We start from the raw sequence: 13,588 nt of genomic DNA on the forward strand, positions 1-13,588 counted from the left end.
GCTTTGGAAATGATTTTCAGTTCTCTGTGCACTGGCTTTGGTTCTGGGGATGGCGTCTGGGACTCGTAAGCTTCTGTGGGTTGTGTGAAAGGGATTAAAATGTGCTGGGAGGTAACGTCCAATCCCATTTAAAATTTCTCTCTTGTGAGAGGGGAAGGCACGGTTGGAGAAGAGGGGAGGCCGGATGAGGGAAGAGTGCCCAATGCCTACCTTTCCTGGGCCAGGCACACTCTTACCTCCCCATGTGGCTTGGGTGTGGACTTCCGAAGAGAACCACAGAAATCAGAGGAGGGTAGCAGTCTGTGTAGCAGCTATGGCGAGAAAGAAAGGGCCTTCCAAAAAGGAGGTTGCACCATGGCCCTTCCTCAGCCTCAGAGCTATTCTGAGATGTGCCACCATTGAATGAGTGGCCCTGCTGATGAGCTGGTCTTCATCAGGTGTCTTTAATGACCACTGATGTGACCCCATGTTCAATCTCTATGAACCATGTAGAGAGAACCTCTTATAAGCATCACCTCTCAACAAAACAGCTGTCGGCCAATGAGCTGAGGCAGGAAATAGGAGGTGGTAGGAGAAACTGGCAGGGAGAGAGAGAGAGGATTCTGGGGGAGAGAATGTGAGAGATTCAAGAGAGTCATGGGGAGATGGATATCTGAACTCTGGGCGGAACAGAGATGCTAAGGGAGATTCAAGGGAGACCCCGAGAGAGATGCCAAGGAAGATGCTATGGAGGAAGGGAACCAGGACTAAAGGGGAGGTAAACTAACTATGTGGAAGGCATAGACTAGTTTGAATGGGTTAATAATGAGAAGTTATGAGCTAGTCACGGAATGAGCCAAAGCATACGGCCTAGGTATTTCATAATAATTAGTCTCAGAGCTGCCATTCTGGGAGCAGAGAAAGAAAAAAGGAAAAACAGATTTAATTTTGTTTACAAAATCGAATAGCTGGGCTTCAAAGTATGGGCCTTGCATTTGCAAGGCAATATTGCCATGACTGAGGGCAACCTCTGCGCATGTGCCTCTGTGGCAGCCGAGAGCTCCTTCCTCTCAACGGCACTGGTCACCAGCCAGCCCATAGTTTCTTACTACATTCACACACCTGTATGAGCCTAGAACCCAAGACCAGGCTGACTTGCTTTCTGCTCTGGTCTATTGTTTCCTTCCTTCCTTCCTTCCTTCCTTCCTTCCTTCCTTCCTTCCTTCCTTCCTTCCTTCCTGTTTTGTAAAACAAACCAGCAAACAAGTAAATAAACAGACCCCAAACACATAACCAGAAAGAACCGCCTCCAATGTCCGTTGTAGGTTATAGCTAGAAAGCAGCTCTAGTGTGCCCCTCCCAGGCTCAGAGTACTTTGTTGGTCTGTACAGAGGCCTGTATTCAGTAGGAACACATCAAAACCACGAGTCAAGTTGCTCTGTGCTAGCAAAGAGTTCCTAAGAGGCTTGCCGGGAGCTAATGTCTTAAGCAGCCACCCCTTGTCTAGGGGGTATGACTGACATGGTTTAGTGGAAAGGAGTTTCCTGAAGGCCCCAAAACTTGCTCCTCCCTCCTGAAGGTTGTCTGAGTGAAGGGTCTGTCACCACATACCTTCCCTGTCTCTATAGTCCCCTCCCTCCAGGACCTCAGGACAGGCCTCCTCAGGCCACTGGGCGTCCTCCATGAAGCACTGGCTTCAGGGCTTCAGAGTACCCATGCAACCGAGGCTGCAACACCCGAATTTGTGTTCGCCCGGGCACTCTGTGCAGCCACCTGCGGCAACTGAGACGAGACAAGATCTTCTTCAGCATCTTCTTCCAGAGACACTTAAAATGGCTTCTCTAACATGGCGCCAGCTGCTTTAGGGGCTCCTGTGAGTGACACCCAAGCAGCCAGGCAGTGGACCTCACAGCACAATGGAAAATCCCAACAACCCTGGGCCACCCCTTCAGTGAATTTTTAAAATTGCTCTTCTTATTTTATAAAAATTAGGTAATTGAGATTTGAAAAGTACAAGAAGGGGGTATTTAACATTACTCATAAGTACTTATAATGCAATCAGTTATTAACAGTGGTTGCTTTAAAGCATGTATTGCTTTCCTTTATGTGTGTTTTACACACACACACACACACATGCTGTGCTCATACCACAAATACATATGTGATGTACATACATTATACAGGTGTCTGTGCTATGATACAAGTACATACATATATGTTGTGCCTATACTGCATATACATACATGTGCATTATGCCTATATCATGCACATACATGCAAACACACTACACATACTCATATAAATATCACATACTATATACATATCAAAGTCTACATACATGTACACATTGTGTACCTGTGAGTGCACAGACCAATGTGGAGGACACACATTTTCATGCTTATACGTATAACTATATTACAAGCATGTACTTGCCCCATCTTCACTGAAGATACACACATACATGAGTACCTATATGAGCATGCATACTTGAGAACATCCTCCACACACTACAGATTGGTTACAAGCACATGTCTTGAAGATCTTGCTCTCTGATGATCTTCCCTCCCCCGTTCAGCTGCTATTGCATCCTCACTCCAGCTCTTTCTGCCATGTTTATCTCCTGGGTAGCCTAGCGAACCAAGCTTGGCAGAGGAGTGTAGGTTTATGTTAAGGCGATACATGATTGGACAGTGGAAAGGTAGGCTGGGAAAGAGTCTGGAGGAACGGAAGAGATGAAGAGTGGGAGGATTCTGGAAGGAACAAAGATGGAGGCTGATGTGTGTTTCTCTCTGCACATCTCTTCATAAATAAGATTGTTATACATCTTTTATAAGGGATGAAATTGTATAAGAGCATTTGACTTATCTAGGTTGGAAAACTATACTATACCTGTTGGATCAGAGTAGTTTGGTGTGTTCTTTGATGTGACGACTTAATTGAGTTCAAAGGGTGTAGTGGCAGGACGCATACAGCCCTCCACAGAGTTGGGACGTGTGTGTCTATGACTTGGCAACAACACGACAAGGGGAAGTGAGTGAAAACAACATGCTGGGGTGGTCATATCCACCCGGGACAGAACCAGCAGGGGTGACAGAGTGAGCCTAGGTGGTCTGGAGCTCCAAGTTAGAGATGCGTGCAGTGCCATGTGGCCCTGAGGGAGCCAGCAAAGCTCGAGATAAAAGGTCAAGCCACCTTTTTAATATTAACTGCAACAGAGGAATCATTCCTCAGGGGAGCTCAATTGTCTCAACTGCCTCTGAACTGAGTGTAACCAGGGACCAGACTATAGAGTGGCCTTTAGGCCAGATTCCCTTCTTGTTTGCCAGGCCCTCACCTGGACACGGGCGTCACGTAGTTCCCGGGGAAGACCCCCGAGATCCCGGTTTTTAGTGACGCCCCCTTGAACCAGCCGTCCTGGCACTTCTCCAGCACACGGTACATCTCACCCTTGCGTAGCTCTAGCTCGTCATTCTTCTGGGGCTTGTATGCATAGAGAGCCAGGTACCTGCGAACAGAGGATGGAGACAAGGCTCAGCGGACATCAGGAATGACAGAGGCAGCACAGGGCAGACAGACCCCCACTGACAGACTAGCTGGGTATCTGCAGGGAGCTGGAATTCACAAAGACCATATACCTGACTCAATCTTGCCACAAACACATGAGGTGGAGGGAGAAACCAGCGTGTTCCTGGGGCTTGTGGGTTTGTGATGGGCATGTCACTGTGGCCCACTGAATGTCTAGACAATACATTGTTTTCTGTCACAGAAGGGAAGAAACTCAGTGAGGTACTATGCTGTCTAGTCCGGGATACCTCACATAGCATCCTTAGTCTGGTCTCCGGATCTCACAATTTTATTTTCTTTTTCTCTATGCTTTCCACAGTCTGGTATCTGAGCAAGAGGAATCTTAGGGACAGCTGAGTAAGCTGGCTAGGTCTGGGCTGTTCCGGTCTAGCTGGGCCTGGTTTTCCAGTTAACCTAAGCTGGAAACGAATCCTCTAAGCCTCCTTCCAGTAAAAGTGGCCTCACTGGAGCAATAGTCACACTCTTACTAATTATTTTCTCCTTTCCTTGTGAGCCTCATTTGCTGACAAGGCTGAAGAGACTTGATGACTGAGACTAAGATACATACTAAGAATGCACGAATCTCTTCCTCACAGTACTAGTGAGCACGGGACAACATGACAGAAGGGCTCTCCTCCTTCTGGAGTCTGGGGAACAGCTGGGATTGACTGTCAGAAAAATCTGCACATCGGATATTTACTTAGAAGATCTGGCTCTATAGAAGAGGCCAGAAGAGCCAAGATGTGGGCTCCAGGGCATTACTGATCCTGTGCTGTACCGCAGGTTCCTAGAAGCTCCTACAGTACAGTATCTGGGGCTGCTTGACTCCCAGAATTTCCCCAGCACCCTCCTGACTCTGGGAAGGGATTTTACAGGAAATGGAAAAGAAAACAGTATGGCTCAGTAGAATTCATGGAAGGACAGAGACCCCAAGGAAGAGTACAGAACAGAGGTTTCCCTGCCTTCACATCTGCCCTCCCTCTGCAACCTGCATCTGCAGGACCTCTGCTTCTGCTCAGTCGGGGTTCAGCTTCCTGTTTATATGCCTCTACCCCTAGGATGAAAACCAGGTATATTGTTCCCTCTGTGAAAAGCCAAACACGGATGTTTGGGGAACCCTGGGCATCCAAGGTCAAGCAGCTGTCAGGAGAGGATCCTTCTCTCCAGTGACATGGAGATCCAGTGCCCACCTATGCCTATGTGGCAGAAGAGAAAACCAGGGTATGATTCTTGTCTTTAGTGGCCAGAGGGAAAGACAGGAAAGACACACAGGACTACATGTGTGTACTGTGCTGGCTAGTTTTATGTCAACTTAACACAGGCTAGAGTTATCTGAAAGGAGGGAGCCTGGGTAGGAAAAATACCTCCCTAAGATCAGGCTGTAGGGCATTTTCTACAGGTAGTGGGTTAGTACACTGTGGGTGGTGCAGTCCCTGGGCAGGTGGTCCTGGGTTCTATTAGGAAAGCAAGCTGAGCAAGCCATGGGGAGCAAGCCAGTAAGCAGCACCCCTCCATGTTCCAGCCCCTGCTTGCTTTTGATGAATTATAAAATAAGCCCTTGGTGCTAAAAACAGGAGCTCTGGTAAGACTAACACATTATGGGAACCTGCTGTTAAGAAAACATGAAGTGCAAATCCTGGTTAAGCTGCCCTCCTTCAGTCCCTTTATCAGATGAGTTTCTGACTTTGGCCACAGCAGAACTCTAAGAGGAACAACTGATGGCTCCTAGGAGCTCTGTGGCTCTCTAGACAACTCAAACCCCAGCAGGTTTCCATGTGCCCTTGGTGGTAACAGGGAAGTGGCCCAGTGGCTCACCCACCGCCTGTAGTGGGGCTACTATTCCCCGCTGAAAAGGCTTGGTGAGCCACCGCTGTTTCACTGCTAGTGCTGAGCAGGGGTTGGTGGGTACAGGGGCGACCTGTGGCCCTATGTTGTTTGCAAGAGAACAGTGTCTGCTGACACTGCCCACATATCTGACTGTCTGCATGGTATGCATACATAGAGCATGGACTCCCAGGGTTCTCTGCTGTGTGTACAAATGTGAGTTCAAGTCACTGGACATGAACTATCTCCGTGGGAAAGAGCCTCCAGCTCCCTCAGAACTGCTGCAGGCCTCTCCACAGGTCTTTGCATGTCAGGAAATGCTTTTGTACACAGGTTATTCTGTTCACCAGGGCTGGGAAATTGCCTGGAGGAAGCTCTCAGAGTCTCATTCCCCCCCCCCCCATTTTTCCCTTGGCCTTCTTTCCTAATTCCTATATTGTCTGAGGGAATTTGAGCAGCTGTCCTCTCTTGGCACCAAGAACTCTCTTACAGATTGCAGCTGCTGATGACCTTAGGTCATGCTCACCCATGAGGGGCTCAGTCCCTGTGCAGAGGACCTGTTTACAAAGGGGCCTGGAAGGGGAGAAGCAAACCTTGCCAGGGGGAAGTTTTCCTGGGGTTCTGTCTGTAGCTTCTACCGTTTGCCCATCAGACCGTGTGTTCCAATAAGACAAGAGTTGTAATTGATGGCTCAACGCTTTCTCCTCAGTACCAGGCGTTTGCAGTCTACTTACCATGGAGATTACTCTGCACACATGTGCTGTGTGTGAGCTTGCACATGCTTTAGCGTGCACCAGCTATGAACAAAAGCAGCTCCACTCCATACGGCTGCCTCGCCGCCTCCTGCTCCAGGATGGAGCCATCTCTAGTCACTTCCGTGCTGAGTGGAGAGCTGCTCAAAGCGGACGAAAGTCCAGCAGCCTCGAGGCTGTTCAGGTCTGAGCATGGGGAATGGTATTCAGATCCCATTTCTTGATTCTGGGAAGTCACTTACTGCATTGCAGCTATGACGAACGCCCACCAGCCTCGGAAGGGTCTGACAGTCACTCTCCGGGCCTGGGAGGAACAGCTGTCCAGCAGCTGAACGTCATTTCCTTTTTGGGGACTATCTTTACCACAGACATTTAGGATTCCCTGTATGACTTAAAGGGACAAAAGGGACTTCGCACTGAAGTCTCAGCATAGAAAGGGAGTTCGCATCTTTTCCGGCAAACACTGAAAATGAAGGTGTTTTTGTCAGTGGCTTCTAGTCATCTTAAGGCTTTTAAAATTTGAGAAGGACTCTTTCAACATTCCACATCTACCCAAAATCACAGGTGTGGCTCCAGATGAGATACAAAGGCAGGAAAAGAGAAACTAAAAGATGACCGTGGTTGCACACCTGATGCCCTGTTTGCCTACCCGGCTCTGAGCCTGTACCATCATGGAGCAGACACCCAAGCTCAGTGCCTACTCCCTCACTGTCCTCAGTACAGAGGCTGTCAAGGGACACATCCTTTAGATTCTCAGATATATAGAATTGCATTTCACGCTGCATTAAGCCTCAGCACATAGGGTACCCTCTCTTCTTAGGATGGGATGCCCAAGGAAATGTATTGTGTGCTCAGGGACAGCGCTGAGATGCTGATGCCCGGCAGGAGAGATGTGTTTTTCCCAAGCATCACTGACCTGAGGACCAGTATGCCTTACTTCTCAGTGCGCAGCCGCCAGCTATGGCTTTGAGGATCTATCAGGTGTCCGCCCTGCAGAAATACAGCCTCACCATAAGGTGAGACAGGGTAAGGGAAGAGGGCAGGGTCTGCAGTGTGCTAGACACACGGGCTCACGTAAGCTCCATGTGGGTCCTAACATTTCACCGCTGGAGGTTGAAAAGGTCTGAGAATTTGCCACTTTCCCTGCATGTTCAGAGTCAAGGATAGGTCTTTGAGTTAGAAGTGTAGTATGGCCCAAGGATGGGGCGAGATACCACAAGAGTAAAGCTTGGGCTAGCACAGAGTCAGGGATGGTCCTTGCCAACCCCGAGTGCAGGTCCACAGGTTCACTGCGTATAGGAGTGCCATTTAGACTGTAGCAGGGCACTGGCATTAGCCTTCTAGTCTTTTAAAAGATTTGCTTTTAAATGAATTTTAAGAGAGAGAGAGTATGTGTGTGTGTGTGTGCACATGCGTGCACATGTGTACTGTGTTTTCCCAGACCAGAGAGGTGTCAGCGTCTCCTGGTGCTAGAGTACAGGTGAGTTCTGAACCACCCCAATGGGGGTGCTGGAAGCCAAACTCAATTCCTCTGCATGTTCCTCCTTAGCCTCGAGCCATCTCTCAGCCCCTTCACCTTTCCATCTTTCTTGTAAATTTGCTGTGCTTGATGAGAGCCTCCCTAGGACCCAGTCTTCCATATCTGGGCTATAAGCAAGCACTTGCCAAGTGAACAAAGCTACACTGCCCTCTCCTGAGCTAGACCTACACTATGCCATGCTCGCCCCCCAAAACACTGTAAAAACCAATCTTTCCTCTTTCCTCTCTGGGTGTCTCGGAGCGGTGACAAAAGCAGATGGACATGCTCGGTGGCTTCCCGAGCGCTGTGCTTGTGTATCTAGCCTGCACTTATGCAGTGGGATGCTGTCTGGAGGGGGAGTGTGCCACTAGGCTTCTGCCTGCCTTTATGAATCAGAAAGCATCCGAAGCACACACAGAACAATGATGTGTGCACAGAGGATAGTTGTGGACCAGCCCCAGGGAGTCTAAGCAGCCCATTTCCCGCCCTGCTCACTCCCAGAGTCCTGGTGACAGCCATACCGGTGTCTCCTCTCACTGGTCCTTCACACAGCATCACTCAGTGACCCCGCCTGGTTTGTGTTGGTGGATATCCCTCACAATGCGCATGTACCCCAGATCTGGCATAGGACCTGGGGATACCCAGGTGTACTCGTGGATGGCTCTGGCTCTCACTTTCCACCTGCTTCAGAAGGCTTTAGAAGCTTGACATAGGCCTTTATAGAATCCCCAAGTCAGACTCCTCCTCCCGCCCCCCAATCCAGATCAGCTGAGCCACCATCACATTCAAATGCACCAAGAAAGGTGACTCTAAGAAGGACTGGCACACTACTACCTCATGGCCTGCATGTGGCTTCCGTGCTACTTAAAAAGGGTGCCTCCTGAGCAGGTGGCCTAGAAGCAGTAATGCCTGGTGTGAAGCTGAGCCTATTTGTTAGAGGCACCTGTGCCTGGTGTCCCAAGGCAGAGCTAGGCTGGACAGCTGTGATGAGTCGGTGTGGCACTGGGCGCTCTGCTTGCCCGTTAGGTGTGTCTTCAGCAAGCTGTTAGCATGCGGCTGTCTGCAGGCTTCCCTTCGGTTCTAATCATGAACCACACTCTTCCGGGGACCCCTACACACTTCACATTCCTTCTCCACCAGATGTCGGCTTGCTCACATTTCTCCAATACTAAGTGAGGAACTTGTTCCCGTTGCTCCTGCAAGGGGTCCTGTGTCTACTATTTTCCTTGTTAGAGCCCCCCAAGTACAGGATGTGGAAAGTTCACCCACTTAACCAGGAGGGCTCGGAGCCTCAGATGGCGGAGGAAACCTGTGCAGGTCCTCACTCTACACAAAGTAGGGCAGCAGAGACGTGGGGTGAGTCTGCACCGGGAAAAACGAAATGAATCCTTTGGAAGGACCGTGCAGGCTCTAGCACTGAGAGGAGAAGAGGTTGCTGGTTTATGTGTACAGCTGCACACTCATCTGAGGGCAGATGAATTAACCAACGTGAAGCTGCAGGCAGGGAGGGGTCAGTGTGGTGCCGCCCACTGATGCCAAAGCTGACCTGGAGACCGGCCTCTCTGGAACTTTCGAGGAACAACACCCAAGGGCTCACACTACTCCAGCTTAGTGGTTCTCAACCTTCCTAATACTGTGACCTTTTAATGCAGCTCCTATGGGCGACCCCCCCCCCAACTGTAAAATTATTTTCATTGCTACTTCAAAAAAAAAAAACCCTGTAATCTTGCCATTATGAATTGTAATGTACATATCTGTGCTTTCCAATGATCTTAGGTAACTCCTGTGAAAGGGTCCTTTAGCCTCCAAAGGGGTGGTGACCCACATGTTGAGAACCACTGCTCTAGACTGGCCCAGCCTTAGCTAACTGATATCAGCAGGCTCTGTTGTTCTAATGGCAGTCCACTGCAGGGCAGAGCTGGCTGTTTTCTGAGTCTGTGGTGGATAGCGCCTCTTCTGGAGTTGGACATGGATTCTTCATCAGTCTGTCTCTGTACCCCAGAACACGGGACTCACAGTGTTCTTTGGGGGTGAATTAATGGCCTTTGGGCGTATGGTGCTAGGATCATGAGGACAGTTAGCCTATAAATGGCATCCACTTGCCATTCAAAACACATTCCACGTGACCACTTGATTCAGAGACCCACTATCCACCCAGAACTACCGGCTTCTGTCCCTTTGAGCTTCCTTTCCCTGGCCTAAGTGAGGGGCTCTCTTCTTCCCGTTCTTTTCTGAATTCCTTGAGGTACCCCAGGTTACCACCAGGGGAGCCACCTGCCATAGACAGTATTCGGCTTTGCTGATAAGTGTTGATTGTACTCCACTAAGTTCTTCCCCCCATACTGATGGTACTCTTCTAGGAGCCAGAGCTTAGGATTGTCTTCAGCACGGGCTGGCAAGCTGGTACTGGAGGAGGCAGATGCCCTGCGTCCAGGTGGATCCTGTCACAGACTGCTTTCCTCTTTGGTCCATGACCTGAGGCACTGTGCAAGTGAGATGCCTCACGCTGGGTCGCTGGATGGGATGTTTCGTCTGTTGCCTTCTGCCCAGCCTCCACCAAGTCAGAGCTGCTCAACCACTCGCTGATCACTGAGCTCTCCCTGCCTCCTTGGTCCTTCACATCTGGCTTGAAAGTGTCCATGGAGAAATGGAGGAAGAATCTACTTCTCACACATGTAGGGCTGCCTCATTCATGCATGTTCTTGTCAACATTTGGACCCTTAAGAGGGCTGGACTCTGACATGAGGCATGACTTCTGAGACCCCAACAGTCACGTGTTCCTGGAATGATGGCTAGCGGACTGGCCATATGAGACGCATTTAAGGTAAAGTGTTAGAGACAATTACAGGATAGCAGGGGAGGAGAGGGAAGGTGTGGGGCTGAGAATCTGTCTTCCAAGGAGCAATAACCTCATGCACTGTGTGTGCAGAGTGAGAGCCTTATGTGCCAGGTCTTGAGGAACCTGACATGAACCTTTCCTATAAAGACAGCAACCTGTAACCAACCAACAATCAGGCTTTGTCAGTAGGGCTTGGACTTTTACAACATGCAAGGACTATAGATTGGAGTCTATTGTGAAACACTGTCCTCTGGGCATCGAATAGACATTATCATCTTGATCACAGCAGCTGGTACCTGCAGTCAACCACTGTTAAGCAAAGTCTGCTGACAGCCTCTTAAAGGAGGAGGGGGTGAGAAGGTCATTAGAGGCTTATCTAAGGTTCAGCCACTCCCTCCCTCCTGTTCCCCTTCTCTGGATGTATGATGCATCCAAGGAAATGCTAGAGTGTATGGTCAGCAGGACGTTAACAGAAAGAGGCACACTCAAGCAGAATTGGGGAGTTCATCATTCTTGCTGGGATAAAACTTTCTGATGGTGCAGTTCTTTGGCCGGAGCAACTCACACCCCTCTCCTATGAGTAATCTCTTGCTCATGCTGCTCTAGGTCTGATAAACTATTTGTTCGCTAGTCCTGACTTGGGTGAGATTGTTCCTTTGGTTGCCCTGTATAGAGTGAACGGATGCTTAATCACGTCTTGCTCGGAAAAGAGACCAGGGGCATCTTTTGGAGCTATTTCATCAATGGTCCGCACACTAGCTTCTTCTGGGTCCTCGTCTGGTGTTCCAGCACCATAAATCCTGGACACACTCAGTGTTCTGCTGTGGCACTTGTTGTAAATATAAGTTCTCTCATGTTCAAATTTAGAGTTTTGAACATGACTTCCAGCTACTGTGGCAGGAAGAGCAGTCAGTTCTGGAACCGTATGGGGAAGTATGGATTGGTAAGACTACGCACACCTCGGGAGACTTATGTTCTGTTCAGTAGCATGCAAACTATAATTTCAACTCTTGGGTTTCCAAACTGGGCCATGTATGTTGCTGCAACATGTGTGGCATCTGTAAGCATGTCCTGGCTGCTCAGTAGATAACCACGGAAGCATACTCTGATATTTTTTCTTGCCTCTTAGAAGGTCCTCTAGTGCTCACTCCATCCCTGTATTACCTGCCACTTCACCCCTACCCAAAGCTGTTAGTTACTTCCAGGTAAGATCTGATAATGGGTCTCAAGCTCAGTGGTGGCAATATGACCTGGGATGAGGTAGGGACTTAGTAAGGAAAGGCCATGTTGCATCCTAGTGACCGTGTAGTGGATAGGGCTAGGAAGGAAGAGGCCTTTTGTGGTTAGTGTCTACAACTGAGATCCCAAGAATGTATTTGAATGTCTCCTGACCCAGAAGTCATTTCCTGTAATTGGCCTAACCCAAGAATTGGAAGATTTTCATACCCTGCAATGGGGTGTCTTGATACTCAAGGAAATGTAGGCTCTTGTTGAGAGACTGGGTTTAGGCATTCAGCTATCTGGGAGGACATAAAAATGAGCTTAGGCACATCACTAGCTTGTACCCTGCTTCTCATTTGAGGGAACTGTACCAGAGCCATCTCTGTAGACAGGAAGACCTCCCCACCCGCCTCAGGGGAGATGCCCTACATCTAGATCTTCTCTCCAGCCTTCTCACTTACTTCTCTTGGCCTCTGGCTTGTAATGGAATCACATCACAGTAGCAGACCAGGAACATGGCCATACATGGTCAGAGCTCTCAGGATCCCAGGATACCCAGCGTACCTAAATCTGTAGATGCTCACACCCCAGATAAAGACCAGTTCAGTGCTTGCATATAATGCTTGCCACCCTTCTGTCTCCTTTACCTCTCAATGGCTTAAGAGGGAACACATCTGCATATCACTTTATGCATGTGGCATGAAAAATCCAAGGTTCGCTTTGAGGAACTTTCTGGAATTTCTTATTGAATATTTTCTACTCACGAGTGGTTGGTTGAATTAAAAGGATAGCTGAACCTACAGAGGGGGCAGGACCAACTGTACCTGACATCTAGTCCTGCTGAAAACATAAATTTTAACCTGAACACGAATCTGGAGTATTAGCTTGTTAATCTGCTTTCCTTCGAAAGCCCGGAGAAAAGTGGATACAGTTCAGATTTCTTTTATCAGGTTGGGTAAGCATGAAGGTGGGCAAGTTAAAGAGAAGGTGTCCAGAACTTTCTTATCCATTCTGAAGTCTAGCATCTGAAGATGGCCAAATGAGTGAGGCAGGAAGGCACCTGGGGGTTCAGACAATTTAGGGAAACTTTCTGAACTTGGCAAGTTGTTTTGAACAGAAGCATCCTCCCCCAGCCCATCACCTTCTTCTGCACCAGAGTCTGACTGTCCCACTGGCTCGACGAGACTGTGTGTCCTTTTTCCTATGCCTGCCAAACCCATCCATTCCATCTTAAAAGCATCCATTCAAGAGACTGAGCTCACTGCCAAATACAGAAGCCATCTAATGCTTGAGAAGACGATTTAGATGGGAGTTTCAGAATCCCATGTTTCATTTAAGTGCTGTAATTTAGCAGACAGAATTTCCTCAACAAGATAAACACCTCATTTCCTGGCAGTGATTCATGTGGTTATATTTGGGGGCTGGCAAGCAGCTGGCACATCTGAGCAGACAGTATTAATCTATCGCCCATACTTCCAAGGGAGCCTGCTGACCTCACCACATCCAAGATCTCAGGGACCTCTTGTGAGGCTGAGGAACCATGGGGAGCAGGCCTGGAGGAAGAATGGGCATGTCCAGTCCCTAGAAATCTCATCGTGAGATCAGCAAGAGTAGCATGGCCACTCCTCTGCCTCAGCCCAGCATGTCTCAATCCCAGGCTTCCACCTTGGCCCAGCCCCCTCCCCCTCCAGGAGGTTACACATGTTGGTATGGTCGCCAGGTTAAACTCCTCTCTCTTTTATAAGGTCATGTCTGACAGTACCTGGAATTCCTCCTTATGCAAATGAGATATTTATAGCACCCTGACCCTGGCTCAATCACCCTAAAATAAAAGCCTCTACCAATCCCCCAGACGTTCAAGTAACCTTTGTTCTCCCCATTAAAAAGCTG

The 13,588-nt window shown here is 48.9% G+C and overlaps 1 protein-coding gene across 1 annotated transcript in view; it reads right to left on the reverse strand.

Moving 5' to 3' along the window:
* The window catches only part of SH3RF3 (SH3 domain containing ring finger 3), a gene marked incomplete at both ends in the record, with an annotated part of 261,242 nt that overhangs the window by 39,847 nt on the left and 207,807 nt on the right, over positions 1-13,588 (reverse strand). Inside the window, one exon of the mRNA XM_080937907.1 lies at positions 3,314-3,484. Within this exon, the coding sequence (XP_080794033.1) occupies positions 3,314-3,484 (171 nt within the window). The remainder of the gene's footprint in view (positions 1-3,313; positions 3,485-13,588) is intronic.

Source organism: Micromys minutus (assembly GCF_963924665.1).
Source record: "Micromys minutus genome assembly, chromosome: 25".
Lineage (NCBI taxonomy): Eukaryota > Metazoa > Chordata > Mammalia > Rodentia > Muridae > Micromys > Micromys minutus.